This window comes from Brachyhypopomus gauderio, chromosome 19, assembly GCF_052324685.1.
Source record: "Brachyhypopomus gauderio isolate BG-103 chromosome 19, BGAUD_0.2, whole genome shotgun sequence".
NCBI classification, from domain to species: domain Eukaryota; kingdom Metazoa; phylum Chordata; class Actinopteri; order Gymnotiformes; family Hypopomidae; genus Brachyhypopomus; species Brachyhypopomus gauderio.
Window position 1 is genome coordinate 4,032,941 of NC_135229.1, and position 14,018 is coordinate 4,046,958.

Consider the following 14,018-nt stretch of genomic DNA (forward strand, 5'->3'; position numbering starts at 1 on the left):
AAATAATGAAAGATGCTGATGAATTATTATGCTAATAATAGAAAGTCATTAGCGACACTGCCTATGCCTCAACTTAAAATAGATTTGATCGTGTTTTAAATTAAAATATTTATACGGCAGCACATATTGTAGCATAAATGAACATAAATTAACATTTCATTAACAGAGATTTCAACAAATGTGAATTATTGCCAGCCGTGAGCAACACTTTTTTTTATGACAATGACATTGACGCACACAAGCAGAGACTTCAGATTTCTAAAATCAGGGTATGCATATTTAGATGTAATGGCATTCAGGGCACAAGAATCGATACAAGGGTGCAATCCCCCATCTTTCTTTTTCAACGAAGAAGAAGCCAGCCACCACCGGAGAAGTGGAATGTCGAATAAACCCCTTCTGCAGAGCTTCAGTGATGCAAGACTCCATCGCCAGATCTTCAGGACGTGACAGAGGGTATGGTTTTGTCTTACGAGGTAAGGGGGCTCCAGGTAGGAGGTCAATTGCGCAATCACAGGGACGATGAGGAGGCAGACGACAGGTGCTGTCCTTGTTAAAAACGTCAGCGAAGTTTAGGTAGGAGGCCAGAGGTAGGAGGTCGATTGCGCAATCACAGGGACGATGAGGAGGCAGACGACAGGTGCTGTCCTTGTTGAAAACGTCCGCGAGGTTTCGATACTGCACTGGGACAATGTTGGATAGTGTATTGCAGGAGTGGCCAACCTGCGGCTCACGGCTCTTTGCTTGGTTTCGTGCGGCTCCCCGGCCGGTCCGCGCTCTCACCTGCACAAACGGTCTGTGTTGTGGCCTGGTTCCCTCATCAGCTCTGAGGGTGACACACTAATACATCTTCGTGCTGCGCGGTTTGTTTACAAGCCTAGCGAGCCGCTAATACTTTTAAAACTGGCATAGTGGAAAACACGCATTTGACTGTCTTCACACGTTCACACGAGTTACTAATTCGCTAACTACTGGCGATCGATCGATCGCGATATAATACGTATTTATTTTTTGTCCATTACAACAATGCCACCCCCCCCCCCAGTCCCGTCAACAATTTACATGCCCATGTATGATGTGGCTCTCTGCCGTAACAAAGTAAAAAAAAGTGGTTCTTGGTCTCCGACGGGTTGTCCACCCCAGGTGTAATGTCTGGACTTTCCACCGAGGAGGACCGGAGTGGTAGGTGCAGCTGGTGTTCCACCGTTTGAGCTCTTGTCTTTTCCAGGAGACTTTTCCGGGTCCTGTGTAGACAGCCATGGAAAGCAGAGTATGACGGGATCTCGGGGTGTGGAGATGAGGAAGAATTCCCGCATTTCGCTGTGGAACAGGCCTACTCGTAGCTCTATGGGACAGGTACGAAGCGTTATCACACCCTTACCTATAGGTTGCCCATTTAGAGAATTCATCTTCAAGGGAGGTTCCACTGGTAAGGTGGGGAGGTGTACATGGTAGGCTAGGTCCTGATCTATGAAATCACCGGCAGCTCCTGAGTCAACTAAAGCCGACAGATGCGTGTCTATACCTCCCCAGGATATTTGTACGGGTAGGCTAACTGGATTATTTTTTTGGGTAGCCAATAAGGGTTGGCACATAAGTGGAGATCTGCCCAGCTGCAAGGAATCATCAGCTGTATGACGACTCGTAGCAATAGTGTTTTCTTGGTGGTCGGGACGGTCCAGGGTGATAACGGGAGAGCAGAATCCGGGAGGTACAGGAGGGCTAGGCAGGATGCGAGGTCTGGGGAGTAAGCAAGGGTCGGAACACAGGAGATCGAACAGGCAATGGAAACGCTTGATATGCTGCATGGGAACGGCAATACTTCACGACAAGGAAGTGGTGGGAAGGTGTATAAGTACAACAAAAAAGGGGCGTGGTGATTAGTGGCAGGTGAGGCTGGTAGGGACAGATCAGGTGGCATTCCTTACACAGACGAAGACAGGAAACGTAGGCGCGGGGGAGACGACATTTGACCCCGTCAGCCGGCTCTTTCTATCCGATCACAGCCCTGCAGAGGACACAAAGCTTTGAGCGCACCTCCGCAAAAAAATCCCCTCGCAAAACAATAAAAGACCCATCCTTACTCCAGAATTAAGGGGCGGGTTCCTGACGTTTTTTTCCCAGAAAGGAAGTTATTTGGAGCAGAGCACCCAATTGGGAATTAAATGGTTACCAGGTAATGATGTCATCCATGCTCATAACACACATGACTGTAACTGCTGTCACACTCTGAGTATGTGTGTGTGTGTGTGTGTGGTGTGTCTTTGTCTCACCTCTATCCCCTGAGAGTTGACCTTTTTGTTTGACCAGTTGACCTGAGGTTTAGGGTCTCCTGTGGCTTGGCACACGAAGGACACCACGCCCCCATACACACCCATCTGATCTGTGGGCCTCTTAATAAATGTGGGCTCCGCTAAAGAAGGGGGAGGGGCACAAAGATGATGACACTGAAGGCAGAACATACAACACACATTTACGGCATTTGGCACACAGGTCCCACACTACTGATCACTGTAGCTACGGCTAGCAAATCACATTGTTGATACTGCCTCATAGGAAATTTTCCAAGGCTATAAATACAGCCCATTTAAAAAAACTTGTGACGAAGGAGCTGTTTAAAGAATGTACTATGAGCATTTGACTACACATCTATTCTATCTACTGATAACTGAAACGTGTGCATCACACTTTGTCATAATAGAAATCTCAAAGCCACTTAAACACACGTGAGGCAGACGGCAGAGGGCTGTCAGAGGCCGTAGAATACTATAATGAAATCAAAGGCCAATAACTCGGGGCACATGTGAGTGGCACTCTTCTGCCGATTTAGAGCTCGTCTGTCACCATGCCGACATGAAGCAATAAATATTACAAGGCTGTAATTCTGTGGCTGAATTTAATAAGGCATGGCTAGGCCAGTTACCCATACCCCCACCCACCCCACTAGACTCCGGATGCAAAGTGGATCGAATTCCCCTCGGACACCCGGCTGTGCAGTGCTGAGGAGAGCGGGGGGAGGGGGTGTGGTCATGCAGCTCTGACACACAGGAGGCCGCCCGTAGCCATAGATACAGGCGTTCCAAGCAAAGGACCATCGCTGCGGTGTCCCGTTGCCATAGCACCTGGGCAAACAGAGCCGGGAATGATCGGGGCTCCGCCTCCCCAACCTGACAACGGGCTCAGGATTCATCTCCCAATCCTTGCCATGGCAACAGGAGCCCGCGATATATATGGGCAATGACCCTTCGTGCACCAGACGACTGGGCGTGACAAGTGATCAGGTGACCAGGAACGATGACCAAAGGGTAGCTGTGAAGCATCCCATAATCCCACAATCAACATCCCATAATCAGCTGGTAATGTGCACCATAGTAACCATGGATGTTCTGCTTTTCTGCTTTCAACCATCGGGTGACCTGTAAAACCATCAAACGTGTAAAGTGTGATGTCATTGGCTTCGATGACTCCATTAACGACATTTTGTAGGCGGGGCCTGGCGAGTGGAGTGGGCGTGGACATACTCAAGGCGTGGCAGGTCGTGGGGATCGACGAGAGCAGGAGCGGCCTGGTCCGAGGTGCCACGTGCCGACCAGCAGGGGGCGCTCCTCTGCAGGGAGCCATGACGGACGATCAGGCACGATCGTCAGGACACTGTGGAGGAAGGAGGAGAGGGGGGCAGTGTTAGCTGGAGTTAACGCTCAAAACACGCATCGCTAAATGAACTTAACGGGGGAGGACAACAGGTACCAAGGACTGGGGCTGGAAACAAAAAGAAAAGCTCGAGGCAAAGTTCAGCTTCCTCGCCAGGGTTGGCACGCTGTTTAGACGTGGCACCGAGTCTTGGGGGCCCCTAGGTCACATTAATGTGCGGCGTGTGCTAGAAACTGTCCTCACTGCTCCCATTACTCTGGACTTCTTAAGAGACTTGGGAGAAAAATCTGACATTTTTGCTTACAGGAACATTGTAAAAGCTTAAACACCAGAGATTAGTGTTGCTCACGGTGCCATAACAAATTATTGACTTTCATGGGCAATTTCAGTACAAAGTACAATACTTAGTGAAGTCAACAATAGTTCTGTGTAAAAATCATCACTGTTACCAAAGATATTTCATAGCGCCGTGTTTAAATACGATGCCCGAGGAGCCATTTCACAACAGACGCCAACAGACGAGATCCTATCAGACATTTTGGTTCCCCTCGCAATTGCCGATAAAACTTTCTGTAAATTAAGCAAATAGGCCATGGCTCTGAAAAGAAGACAACTACAGGGCCCTAGACTAACTTTTTGCACTGGTTGCACTGGTGCGCCTAACTTTTTTTCTTAGGTGCACAGCACAAAAGTTAGGTGCACCCAAATTTTTCGACTGCATCACATTTAACACCGCAGTTTTACCGGTTTCACTGTTTTTATTGCTGTCCATATAGACAATATTGACTTGTAAATAATTAACTAACAATTTGTCGCACGCGACATCATTGCTGTACGTCGGGTTTACGTTCCAGCCATTTTTCTTCTGAAGAACTATTTCTGACTTGAATTCAGTGAAGGGAAGTTCTTCTTTTGCAATATTGTAGGCAAGGTTAAACTTGATTATCATTTCTGCCTCATCTGATCTGTGTGCTGCTGCCTGCCAGTGAAAGGCAGAGGGGAGCAGTGTTAATTTTGACAGCAATTTTTGATTTAGTTTTAGTCTTAGTCTTTTGACTAAAATGTAATTTAGTTTTAGTCATAAGTTAGTCATTGGAGTAGTTTTTAGTTTTAGTCGACTAATTATCATTAGAATTTAGTTGACTAAAATATAAATGGTCATTATATACACTTGCACAAAGTGAAATTTATTAACCAGTTACAAAATATTATCGTTTGTATATACAAAAACAGATTTCCAAACAACTTTATTGACCTGAACTTATAGTTATTGAGCATAACAATAACAAAACATTGATGACCAGTAGGCCCGCTCTACCTGAAAACATATGGAGTTTGTTATGAACGATGCATATTACATTCTATATAAAACTGGGTGCCGTAATAACAGCAATGCCATAGCCCGCAGATGTCATTTCATTTGTCGTATTTTTCCTGACATCGTCATCCCACATGGTTTACACACCAACTTGTTTTTCTCAAAGTCAAAGGAGAAATGTGTCCATATATCGCCTCTTATCTTTCTCCCTGCTGACATTGTCGAGTTAACTTCGAGTTGAATTTCATGAGTGACCACAGTTTACAGGCTGGTTTGGTCCTAACGAGTTCGGTGCGATGTGAAGACGTTAGTTCTGATTGGACGGTTACCCGGTTTGTCCCCTCTCCGTGTACGCTAAAGTAGTTACTGTTGGATCTCTTCTTAACTTATCCCTACCTTTCACTAAACTGAATCAGGTCTGATTGAATGTCGTCGCTGGCCAATATTTTCGTCTAATTTTTATTCGTTGACGAAAATGTCCATTAATTTAGTCATCGTTTTTATCCCTTCGTATAGTTATTTACTTTTTCCCGTCGAACAGCTAGTTGCACCGGTGCGACCTCAGATTTTTTTTTGTCGCACCATTGAGAAATTAGGTCGCACTCTAGAGCCCTGAACTAGGTTAATTTGTGGGATTCCCACAGTCTGAAATGACATGGGGTAACAGATAGTGATGGGTAACTGTAGGGGACCATCTCAAACTGTAGGGTTCAATTTCAGTACATGCTGTTAAAGGCACAAATTCCAAAATCAACCATGTGTGATAACTTGGAGGGGTGGAGCCAGCGAGACACACCTCCAAGTGTGGGCTGGCCAATAACAACTCTTGTATGTGGAGACATGTCTGTTGGACGAGAGTATATTTTTCCCAACATGGCAGTGCTTCCAATTTTCTTTAAAAAAAAAAAGCATGTTTGCGCTGAACTGCCGAAACATTTGGGAGGATGGAATATATGGGTTCTCAGGTAACATACACATGTATTAAATATACTGCATCTACACTTACTACACTGTAGTATTGCCAAGCAAAGCAGGAATTGTTTTTTGTTATTATAAATATCTTATGAATTCGCCAAACTGCTTACTACCACAATTCTAATGAACAGTGCACTCTGAGACAACTCTATGTCTAAGTGCTCTGGACCACTTCAGCAGACGTATAAAGCGCAGTGGCATTAATCTGTAGCTCTCATGCTCCTGCTCGACTATAATGAGGTATAGATTTTTGTTTTTGGTCTTACAAGGGCTTCATCAATTATTGAAAAACCACCCAAGAAGCGTTTGTTTTACAAGCTGGGTCTTCACGTTAAGTGCGGCAAACACTCGAGTCTGTCCAGACCTGGAACTGTGGGTGTCTTTTTTTGTTCGTTTGTTTGTGTATATTTTTTAACCATTGGATGAAGCTTCATCTATCGGGCGCTGCACTCCAGAACCTTCTGGGATCACGTTCAATATCTGTATGAGTGGAATCGTTCTTTGGATCCCCGGGTGGGTGCAGTTGCAAGGGACAACGTGGCTGCATCCAACATTGCGCCGTCCCACGATTACACAGAACCGCTTTCATTATTTTATTTTTTTTTTCATTTCAGCCCATGGCGAGTTCTGTTACAATTTCCTCAACAGGCAGAAATCCACAGGGCAAAAGCAAGTCTCTGTGGAGGGTTCGATGCGGCCCACTGCCCTTCTCGGGCTTGACAACATACACAGGCCCACCAACGATTTGTTTCAGAACGTGAACTGATTGCTCCCACCTGTTGGCCAACTTATGTTTCCCACACACACTAACATTCCTCACCAGGACCCGGTCACCTTCAACTAACTCAGCAGCTCTGACTTTGACATCAAACCGCAGTTTATTCCTTTCCCCTGCTTTCTCGAGTTTTCAGTTGCCAGAGAGTAGCTCTCATGGAGGTTTCGACGCAAATTCTGCACATATTCTGAATGCGTCTTATGGGTCTCAGTAAGAGGACTAATGCCCAAGATGAGATCAACCGGAAGGGTCGGCTGCCTGCCAAACATCAACTTGTAAGGGGAGTACCCAGTTGTGTCATTCCTTGTGCAATTGTACGCATGCACAAGGGGTTTGACAAAATCCCTCCAATGTTGTTTGTCCTTTTCCTCCAAGGTTCCGAGCATGCTTACAGGGTCCTATTAAAGCACTCCACAGGGTTACCTTGGGGATGATGGGGTGTAGTACGCTCATTCTCTGCTCCAATCAGCAAACACAGCTCTTTGATTGTGTGGGATTCAAAATCCCTTCCCTGGTCACTGTGAAGGCGACTAGAAAACCCATATTGGACCAGGAAATTTTCCCACAGGGCCTTAGCAACCGTCATGGCCTTCTGGTCCTTAGTTGGCACTGCCACTGCGAACTTTGTGAAATGGTCAGTTATGACCAAAATGTTCCTCATATCATAGCTGTCAGGTTCAAGGGACAGGTAGTCCATGCAAACCAACTGTAATGGGTAAGTTGTTTTAATGTTGACCATCGGTGCTGCTCCCTGCGGTTGAGCTTTTCTCCTGTAACATCTTTCGCAGGTTTGGCACTTCTTATCAATGAATTCCTTCATCCTTGGCCAATAAAATCTGGCTCTAGCCAGACTTAGCACATGCTCAGGTCCTAGATGACCAACTTCATTGTGTAGCCCATGAAGAGCTCTGACTCTATATTGCGCCGGCAACACAAGCTGATAGACCACGTCTCCTTGATCAAGACACTTCCTATGGAGGATGCCATCCCCAAGTTCAAGCCTTTTCCACTTTCTAAGGAACAACTTGACCTCTTGCGGCTCGGCGCTTACAGCTTTGAAGCTGGGCTTTTGTGCACCGCCCAGTAAGGTGAGGACCTTCTGAATTGATGGGTCCTCCCTCTGTGCCTTAAACCAGCATTCCTTTGTCATGCCAGGCAGGGTTGTTTGGCCTTGGCCAGTAAACATTTCAGGGACCGACAAAGCATCTGTGGCAAGTGACTCTGCAAGAACAGGGAGCTGCAGTGAGGTAACTGTATGACAATGACAGAGGGCAGGGATTACATCTGTGGGGATCTCCCTTTTCTCCCCCTCTAAAATACGCTTCACCATTGCCTCCAACCTCTCCTTCTCCTGTATGAAGTCCTCATCATCTTGAGGTGGGGCCTGTGGACGTCGAGACAGACCATCTGAATCCCTGCTACTATGTCCTGCTCGATACTTGATATTAAACCTGTATGTCGACAGGGCAGCCAATCAACGGTGTCCTGCCGCATCGAGCTTAGCAGAGGTAAGGACATAAATTATTATGTCAGGACAGTGAAATCAGTACCGTAGAGGTAATCGTTAAATTTTTCAGATTGCCCACTTTAAAGCTAGGTACTCTAGCTTGTGAGCTGGATAATTTCGCTCACTCTTTGACAAGCCTCTACTGGCATAGGCTATCACGCAGAGCTTTCCACCTTGCTCTTGATAAAGAGCAGCTCCCAGACCCTCACAGCAAGCATCCGTGTGCAGCACATATGGAAGCTTGGGGTCGGCAAAGGCTAGGACCGGAACTGATGTTAAGTGTTCTGAAAGCAGACTCACACTCAGGTGTCCACTCTGCATTGAAGGGAGTACGAGGATGGACACAGCTCTTTGGCTGGTCCCTCTTGTAGACTTTACCTCTCTTCTTGGCTGGATAATATCCCAACAGTGAGAGAGTTAAGGTGCTTGGCAATTTTAGAATAGCCCTCCACAAAACGCCTATAATAAACTGCAAAGCCCAAAAAACGCTTAAGCTCTTCACTATTCACAGGACAAGGCCAGTCCTTGAGAGCAGAAAATTTTCCTGGATCAGTGTGGACCCCTTGGGCATCCACCACATGACCAAGGTACTTCAATGATGACTTAAAGAACTGGCACTTCTCAGGTGACAATCTTAAGCCATAGTCCTTGAGGCGGTGTAGTATCTTTATGAGTCTCTCCTCATGCTCCTCAAGGGTTTCTGAAAAGACTATAAGGTCATCTAGGAACACAAGAACCTCACTCAGATGCAAGTCTCCAACGCACTTTTCCATGAGGCGTTGGAAGGTGCTCGGAGCATTGGTCACACCTTGCGGCATGCAGTTGAATTCATAGAAGCCCAAAGGACAAGTAAATGCTGTTTTCGGTTTGTCATCCTTTGCCATCTCCACCTGATAACACCCAGACCTGAGGTCCATCACTGAGAACCACCTCGCTCCATTCAATGCTTTTTTCCAGGTATGGAAAAAAACCCGGGGGGGGGGGGGGGGGGGGGGTTCAAGGACAAAACACGTGCTAGGATGATCTTTCCCAACCCTGACATCCCCAACCACACATAACTTATGCCCTGCTGGGATGGTGACGGGATTTCTCCCATGCAACTTCACAGGATGAGGTTGATTTAGACTTTCGCACATTTTGGCAACATAATGAAGGAGCAAAGTGAACTTGTCTGACCTCCTCTGGAGACTTGGCCTGTCATGATTCATCCCACGCTGATAAAGTTGCAGCAGAACATTTGTGCCAACCAGCATTGGGACTTGGCTGTTAAACTGGCACTCAGGGACAACAAGCCCTAGGGTGGTTAGCCGCTCCTCTGTACCAGTAACACCATGTGGGAAAGTTAGTGGGATCTCAATATAGCCCAAACACGGTACAGATTGACCACCAGCCCCCTCAATCTCGAGCAGATGACGGATGGGCTGGATAGAGAAGGACACCAGGTATCTGGAACAGAAAGTCTGAGACAGTTGTGACCTGGGACCCAGTATCAAGAATGGCTCGGCACTCTATGTCCCCTATGGAGTCTGTAGGTACACAGCGAAGGCCAATCAACCCGGAAGGTAAGGCATTGGGAGATCAATCACTGCTCCCAGAGGCTTCAGTTTCAGTTTCCCTTACCACACTGTGGGTCATCGCTGCGGGACTTCTGATTGACGTCCTTAGTTCCCGCTCGTCCCACTGCAGGAGCCTCTACACGACTGGGGCAGTCGTGGTCTGGTGGTTAGGGAACTAGTCTTGTGACCGGAGGGTCATGGGTTCGATTCCCAGACCTGAGGCCATGACTGAGGTGCCCCTGAGCAAGGCCCTTAACCCTCAATTGCTCACTTGTATAAAAATGAGATTTAAAAAAAAGTAAGTCGGCTCTGGATAAGGGCGTCTGCCAAATGCCATAAATGTAAATGTAAAGATGATCTGGGGCCTCCCTGTCATGCCCAAAACCTGTTACGTTTATCTCGGAGCTCTGCATTCTTTTTCCGAACAAGGCCAGGGTTAGGTTCATTGGTGCATTTTACGGCAATGTGGCCATCTTCTCCGCACTTAAAGTAGAGCCATGGTTTTGGTTGAGCGGGAGTTCGGGGTGTCGAAGGACTTGTGACATGGCCGGGTAAACTTTCACTTCGTAAGGGTGTTGCCTTCTTTGTTGAATCACTCAGGGGCTCTTCACGCTTAAAATCTTTAGTCTCCTTGTGTCTTAGCTGTGCAACTTGTTTCCGAAGCTCTGCGACTTCCCTTCCCAATGATCAAACTTTGGTCCCAACATCCTCTGCAAAACTACCTGAGTAAATACTTGTCTGATTCATCAGGTGAAACCCCCCCCGAGATGGCTTTGGTAAGAAGCGTTTGGAGACAGTTCAGGTAAATAGAGGGCTTCTCCCCGGAATTCTGGTTTGAACCCAATAATGTCGCAAAGTTCTCTTCACAATCCTCTACCACCCCAAAATCAGATTCAAGCTGAACAAGGTAGGCTTCAGGTGGTGCATTTGTTCCAAGTGGCTTGACCATGTCAGCTACTGGGCTAAGCAGACTCTCCAAAATCCTTCTTACCTTTGGGCAATCCGATAGTGAAACATCCTTGAAGAGAAGGTCTACCTGGGTGCGCCAGGCATCATAGTCAACCTCACCATTTGGCTAGGGAAGCTGCCAAGAAAAGGTCCTGACTCTGCTTTGACTGAAGTTAGACGGTAAAGCTTCATTACGAATGAAATGCTCAACAATAACTTTCTGGACTTGAGGTGGGTTGATGGCACTTGCATTCAGAAATGGGGAGCTTGTAGGGGAGCTGAAACGGAGCATTAGGAGCTGGATCAAAAAGGCTTGGCTCAGCATTGTCAGGGTGATCCCCATCAGTTGTTCTATTGTCACTACTGGGTGTAGGAGTATCTGACAACTGGAGGTGAGTATCAGGGCTCAGGAGAGGGACAGCGCCAGGCTGAACTGGTCCTAACTCTTGCTGAAGCATATGCCAAAAACCAGCTTTACTTCTCCCAGCGAGACTGCTCAGTTTGGCTAAACATCTTTTGGCTAACTCTACCAAGCTCCTCTTGACACATCTCGCGATTGGTTTCAACATGCCAGGTAATGTTGGGATCACAAGGGCTAGGTACCTGTCCAAGGTTTGCAGGATCAAGCCTCAAAATTGACCATTCTGATGAATACTCCACAAGGGCTCTTGACCTAGGCTGATCTGGAACATCAGGAACCCTGACATTTTCTTAACGTCTCCATTAACTAGGTATGATGACAAAATTTTCAAACAGCCCCAAGCTTAAAAAGAATCACATATCTAGACGGAGCTGAAATAGACCTTTAAAATGATACCTGGATTTTGAAAATTGGTTGAGAATTGATAGAGTTATGATATTTATAATATCATGTATCACATTAAAATATAATACATTAATTACAATAGAAGTCGTGTGACTGAAATTCACATAATCTAATTCTAATTAATCATAATCTAATTCGTAATGATGTTAACTATATTTCCATTTAACAACAAGTTATATCAGAAAACAATGAGATTAAACTACACAACACTGGTATCAGTACCGATTTCAAGAAAACACTGTGGGAACTAGTTAAACCGAGACGCCGCTTTTAGCCTAAAGTTGCTAGATATCGTGACGTTCGATACACCAATGTCAATCATGACTACTTATTTTCCGTGGTCTAGTAAAATACTTTCGCCTGCATGGATTTCGATTAAATTTGGTCAGTATTGAGATAAAAGCTGTATTTTTAGGTCCACATATATTTCGATGGTGTCCGGAGCGTTGATGAAGAAAACAGACCGCTTGAAAACAACAAAGTATCTTATCGCTGGTCTCCCGACCTGAAATCGCCTCAGAGTTGACTATAAATAGTGCCTGATGATTGGCTGGGTTGTGCTTAACGAAGTCACAGTATTATTCAGGAAAAAACATACACCTGCTAGGCGGTGAGGAGTGATGTTATATGACACCCTTACAAAAGTACAACGTAGTTTGGAACACATTACTGAGCCAGAATTTTTCCATCGAACGTTGGTTCGTCAGCATACCTGCATTAACCTTAAAGAAGTCGGTTATCTCACCATCAGTGTACAGTTCATCTATGCCTGTAATGTAAAGGCTACTAGGTCTATGTGCATCAAACTGGTTGCACAGATCCATTTTATCAGGTTTTGGGTCTGTCTCAATAATATTTTGACAACGGGTTGTGTCTAAGCTCGCACAGGCGTGTTCCTGCACATCAAGTTTTTTTTTTTTTTAAACCTATTTAGGGTGGGACCAAGCTTAATTGCAGCAGTCTCCTGGTTGGCTCGCCACTTTGTAACCCCACCCTTACGTCTGTCACTGTAAGACAGCGTTGAACATCACCTAGGAACCATGGGTTGGCTTCACTTGTAGGTTCAATGAGGAGACTGCCGTGAGTTACCTGCCTAATTATTGAATTAGGCCTGTAAGGTCCACCACAAATACCACACATACGCAATTGACTGACAACCTAAGGGAAATGTATTGACCTAACAAAGGGCATTCGCAACACAAAAAAAATCAAATCAAGAATGAGTACTGGACAAAAAAAAATAATAAATAAATAAAACAATTACCACAACACCTGTATCATCTACCCAATGTAAAATTTACAATACACAGACCTTTTAATGACAATGTTTGAATCCCATTTGCCCAATTAAAATATTTTTTTCTTGAAACAAAAATGTCTGAGATCTCAGATATAAAAAAAGTCCCTTTAGTTCAATGAGCAGGATGTTTATATAATAAATAAATAAATAAATATCGCCCAGGGTACCTAAATTCCTACCGCCCTTTTCCACAGTGAAAGTCCGAGATGGGAATTGTGGTGGAGAAGAATATGAGGATATGAATGACTCTTCCCTCCCAAAGGCGAGTGGCAACAGGGCGAAGATGCAGATTGAAGAAAGCAGAAAGTGGCAGAAAAACCGGGAATCCAACCAAAGGGCTCTAAAAAAAAAAAAAACAGCCTAAAGCCATACAAACAATGCCATTTACATATGCACAAGCAGAGTCGCTGCTTCACAACATCCACTTTACTTAACGTGCAATAACTCTTAATGTCCGTTATAACTCTATACATTGAACATGGATTCATTTAACATTTCAAAAATAAAATATCTCCCTTGGCACATGGCTCTTACATTAACTTTACCGACCATGACAGTGCAAAGCCCTACTTCAAGGCCTCCGTACACTTAGAAACTTAGCCATATGAAATGTACATACATAAACATAAATAAATCGATTAACCACATTGCAAGACTAACAAAGCACAGGCTTCAGTCACACTCCATCGCTCCGAGAGTTTTTCTCGACTGGTTTTAATGAGAATGCTAATACTATGGAGCTATTATAGTGTCACCAGAACCTGAACCTGAAATCATTATTACTTGAAAAAACAGTCTGTAAAATCCTCGCAGGTATGCAAAAATTCGAGTTAAAATTCAGGTTCAGGTCGAAATTCAGGTTCGGGTCGCAATTCAGGTTCGGGTCGCAATTCAGGTTCGGGTCAAAATTCAGGTTCGGGTCGTAATTCAGGTTCGGGTCGAAATTCAGGTTCGGGTTGTAATTCAGGTTCGGGTCGAAATTCAGGTTCGGGTTGAAATTCAGGTTCAGGTTGAAATGCGGTTCATCTGGGATACGTAGGATGAGCAAACAAACTCAGAGCTAATCGAACTGCATCTGGCCAATCACAAAACATATCAGAGGTCATTAAGAGGCGCGTCTTTCTGCTAAATTTCCTGTAAGAGTGCGGTCCCTGTTTGGCGT

General features: G+C 45.4%; 1 protein-coding gene across 1 annotated transcript in view; it reads right to left on the reverse strand.

Moving 5' to 3' along the window:
- Positions 1–14,018, reverse strand: part of LOC143483349 (receptor-type tyrosine-protein phosphatase S-like) — a 52,377-nt gene that overhangs the window by 31,499 nt on the left and 6,860 nt on the right. The window contains exons 3-5 of the mRNA XM_076982191.1: positions 13,024–13,196; positions 3,522–3,651; positions 2,274–2,413 (exon numbers count right to left, since the gene is read on the reverse strand). Coding sequence (XP_076838306.1) covers positions 2,274–2,413; positions 3,522–3,621 — 240 coding nt within the window. The 5' untranslated portion in view covers positions 3,622–3,651; positions 13,024–13,196. The remainder of the gene's footprint in view (positions 1–2,273; positions 2,414–3,521; positions 3,652–13,023; positions 13,197–14,018) is intronic.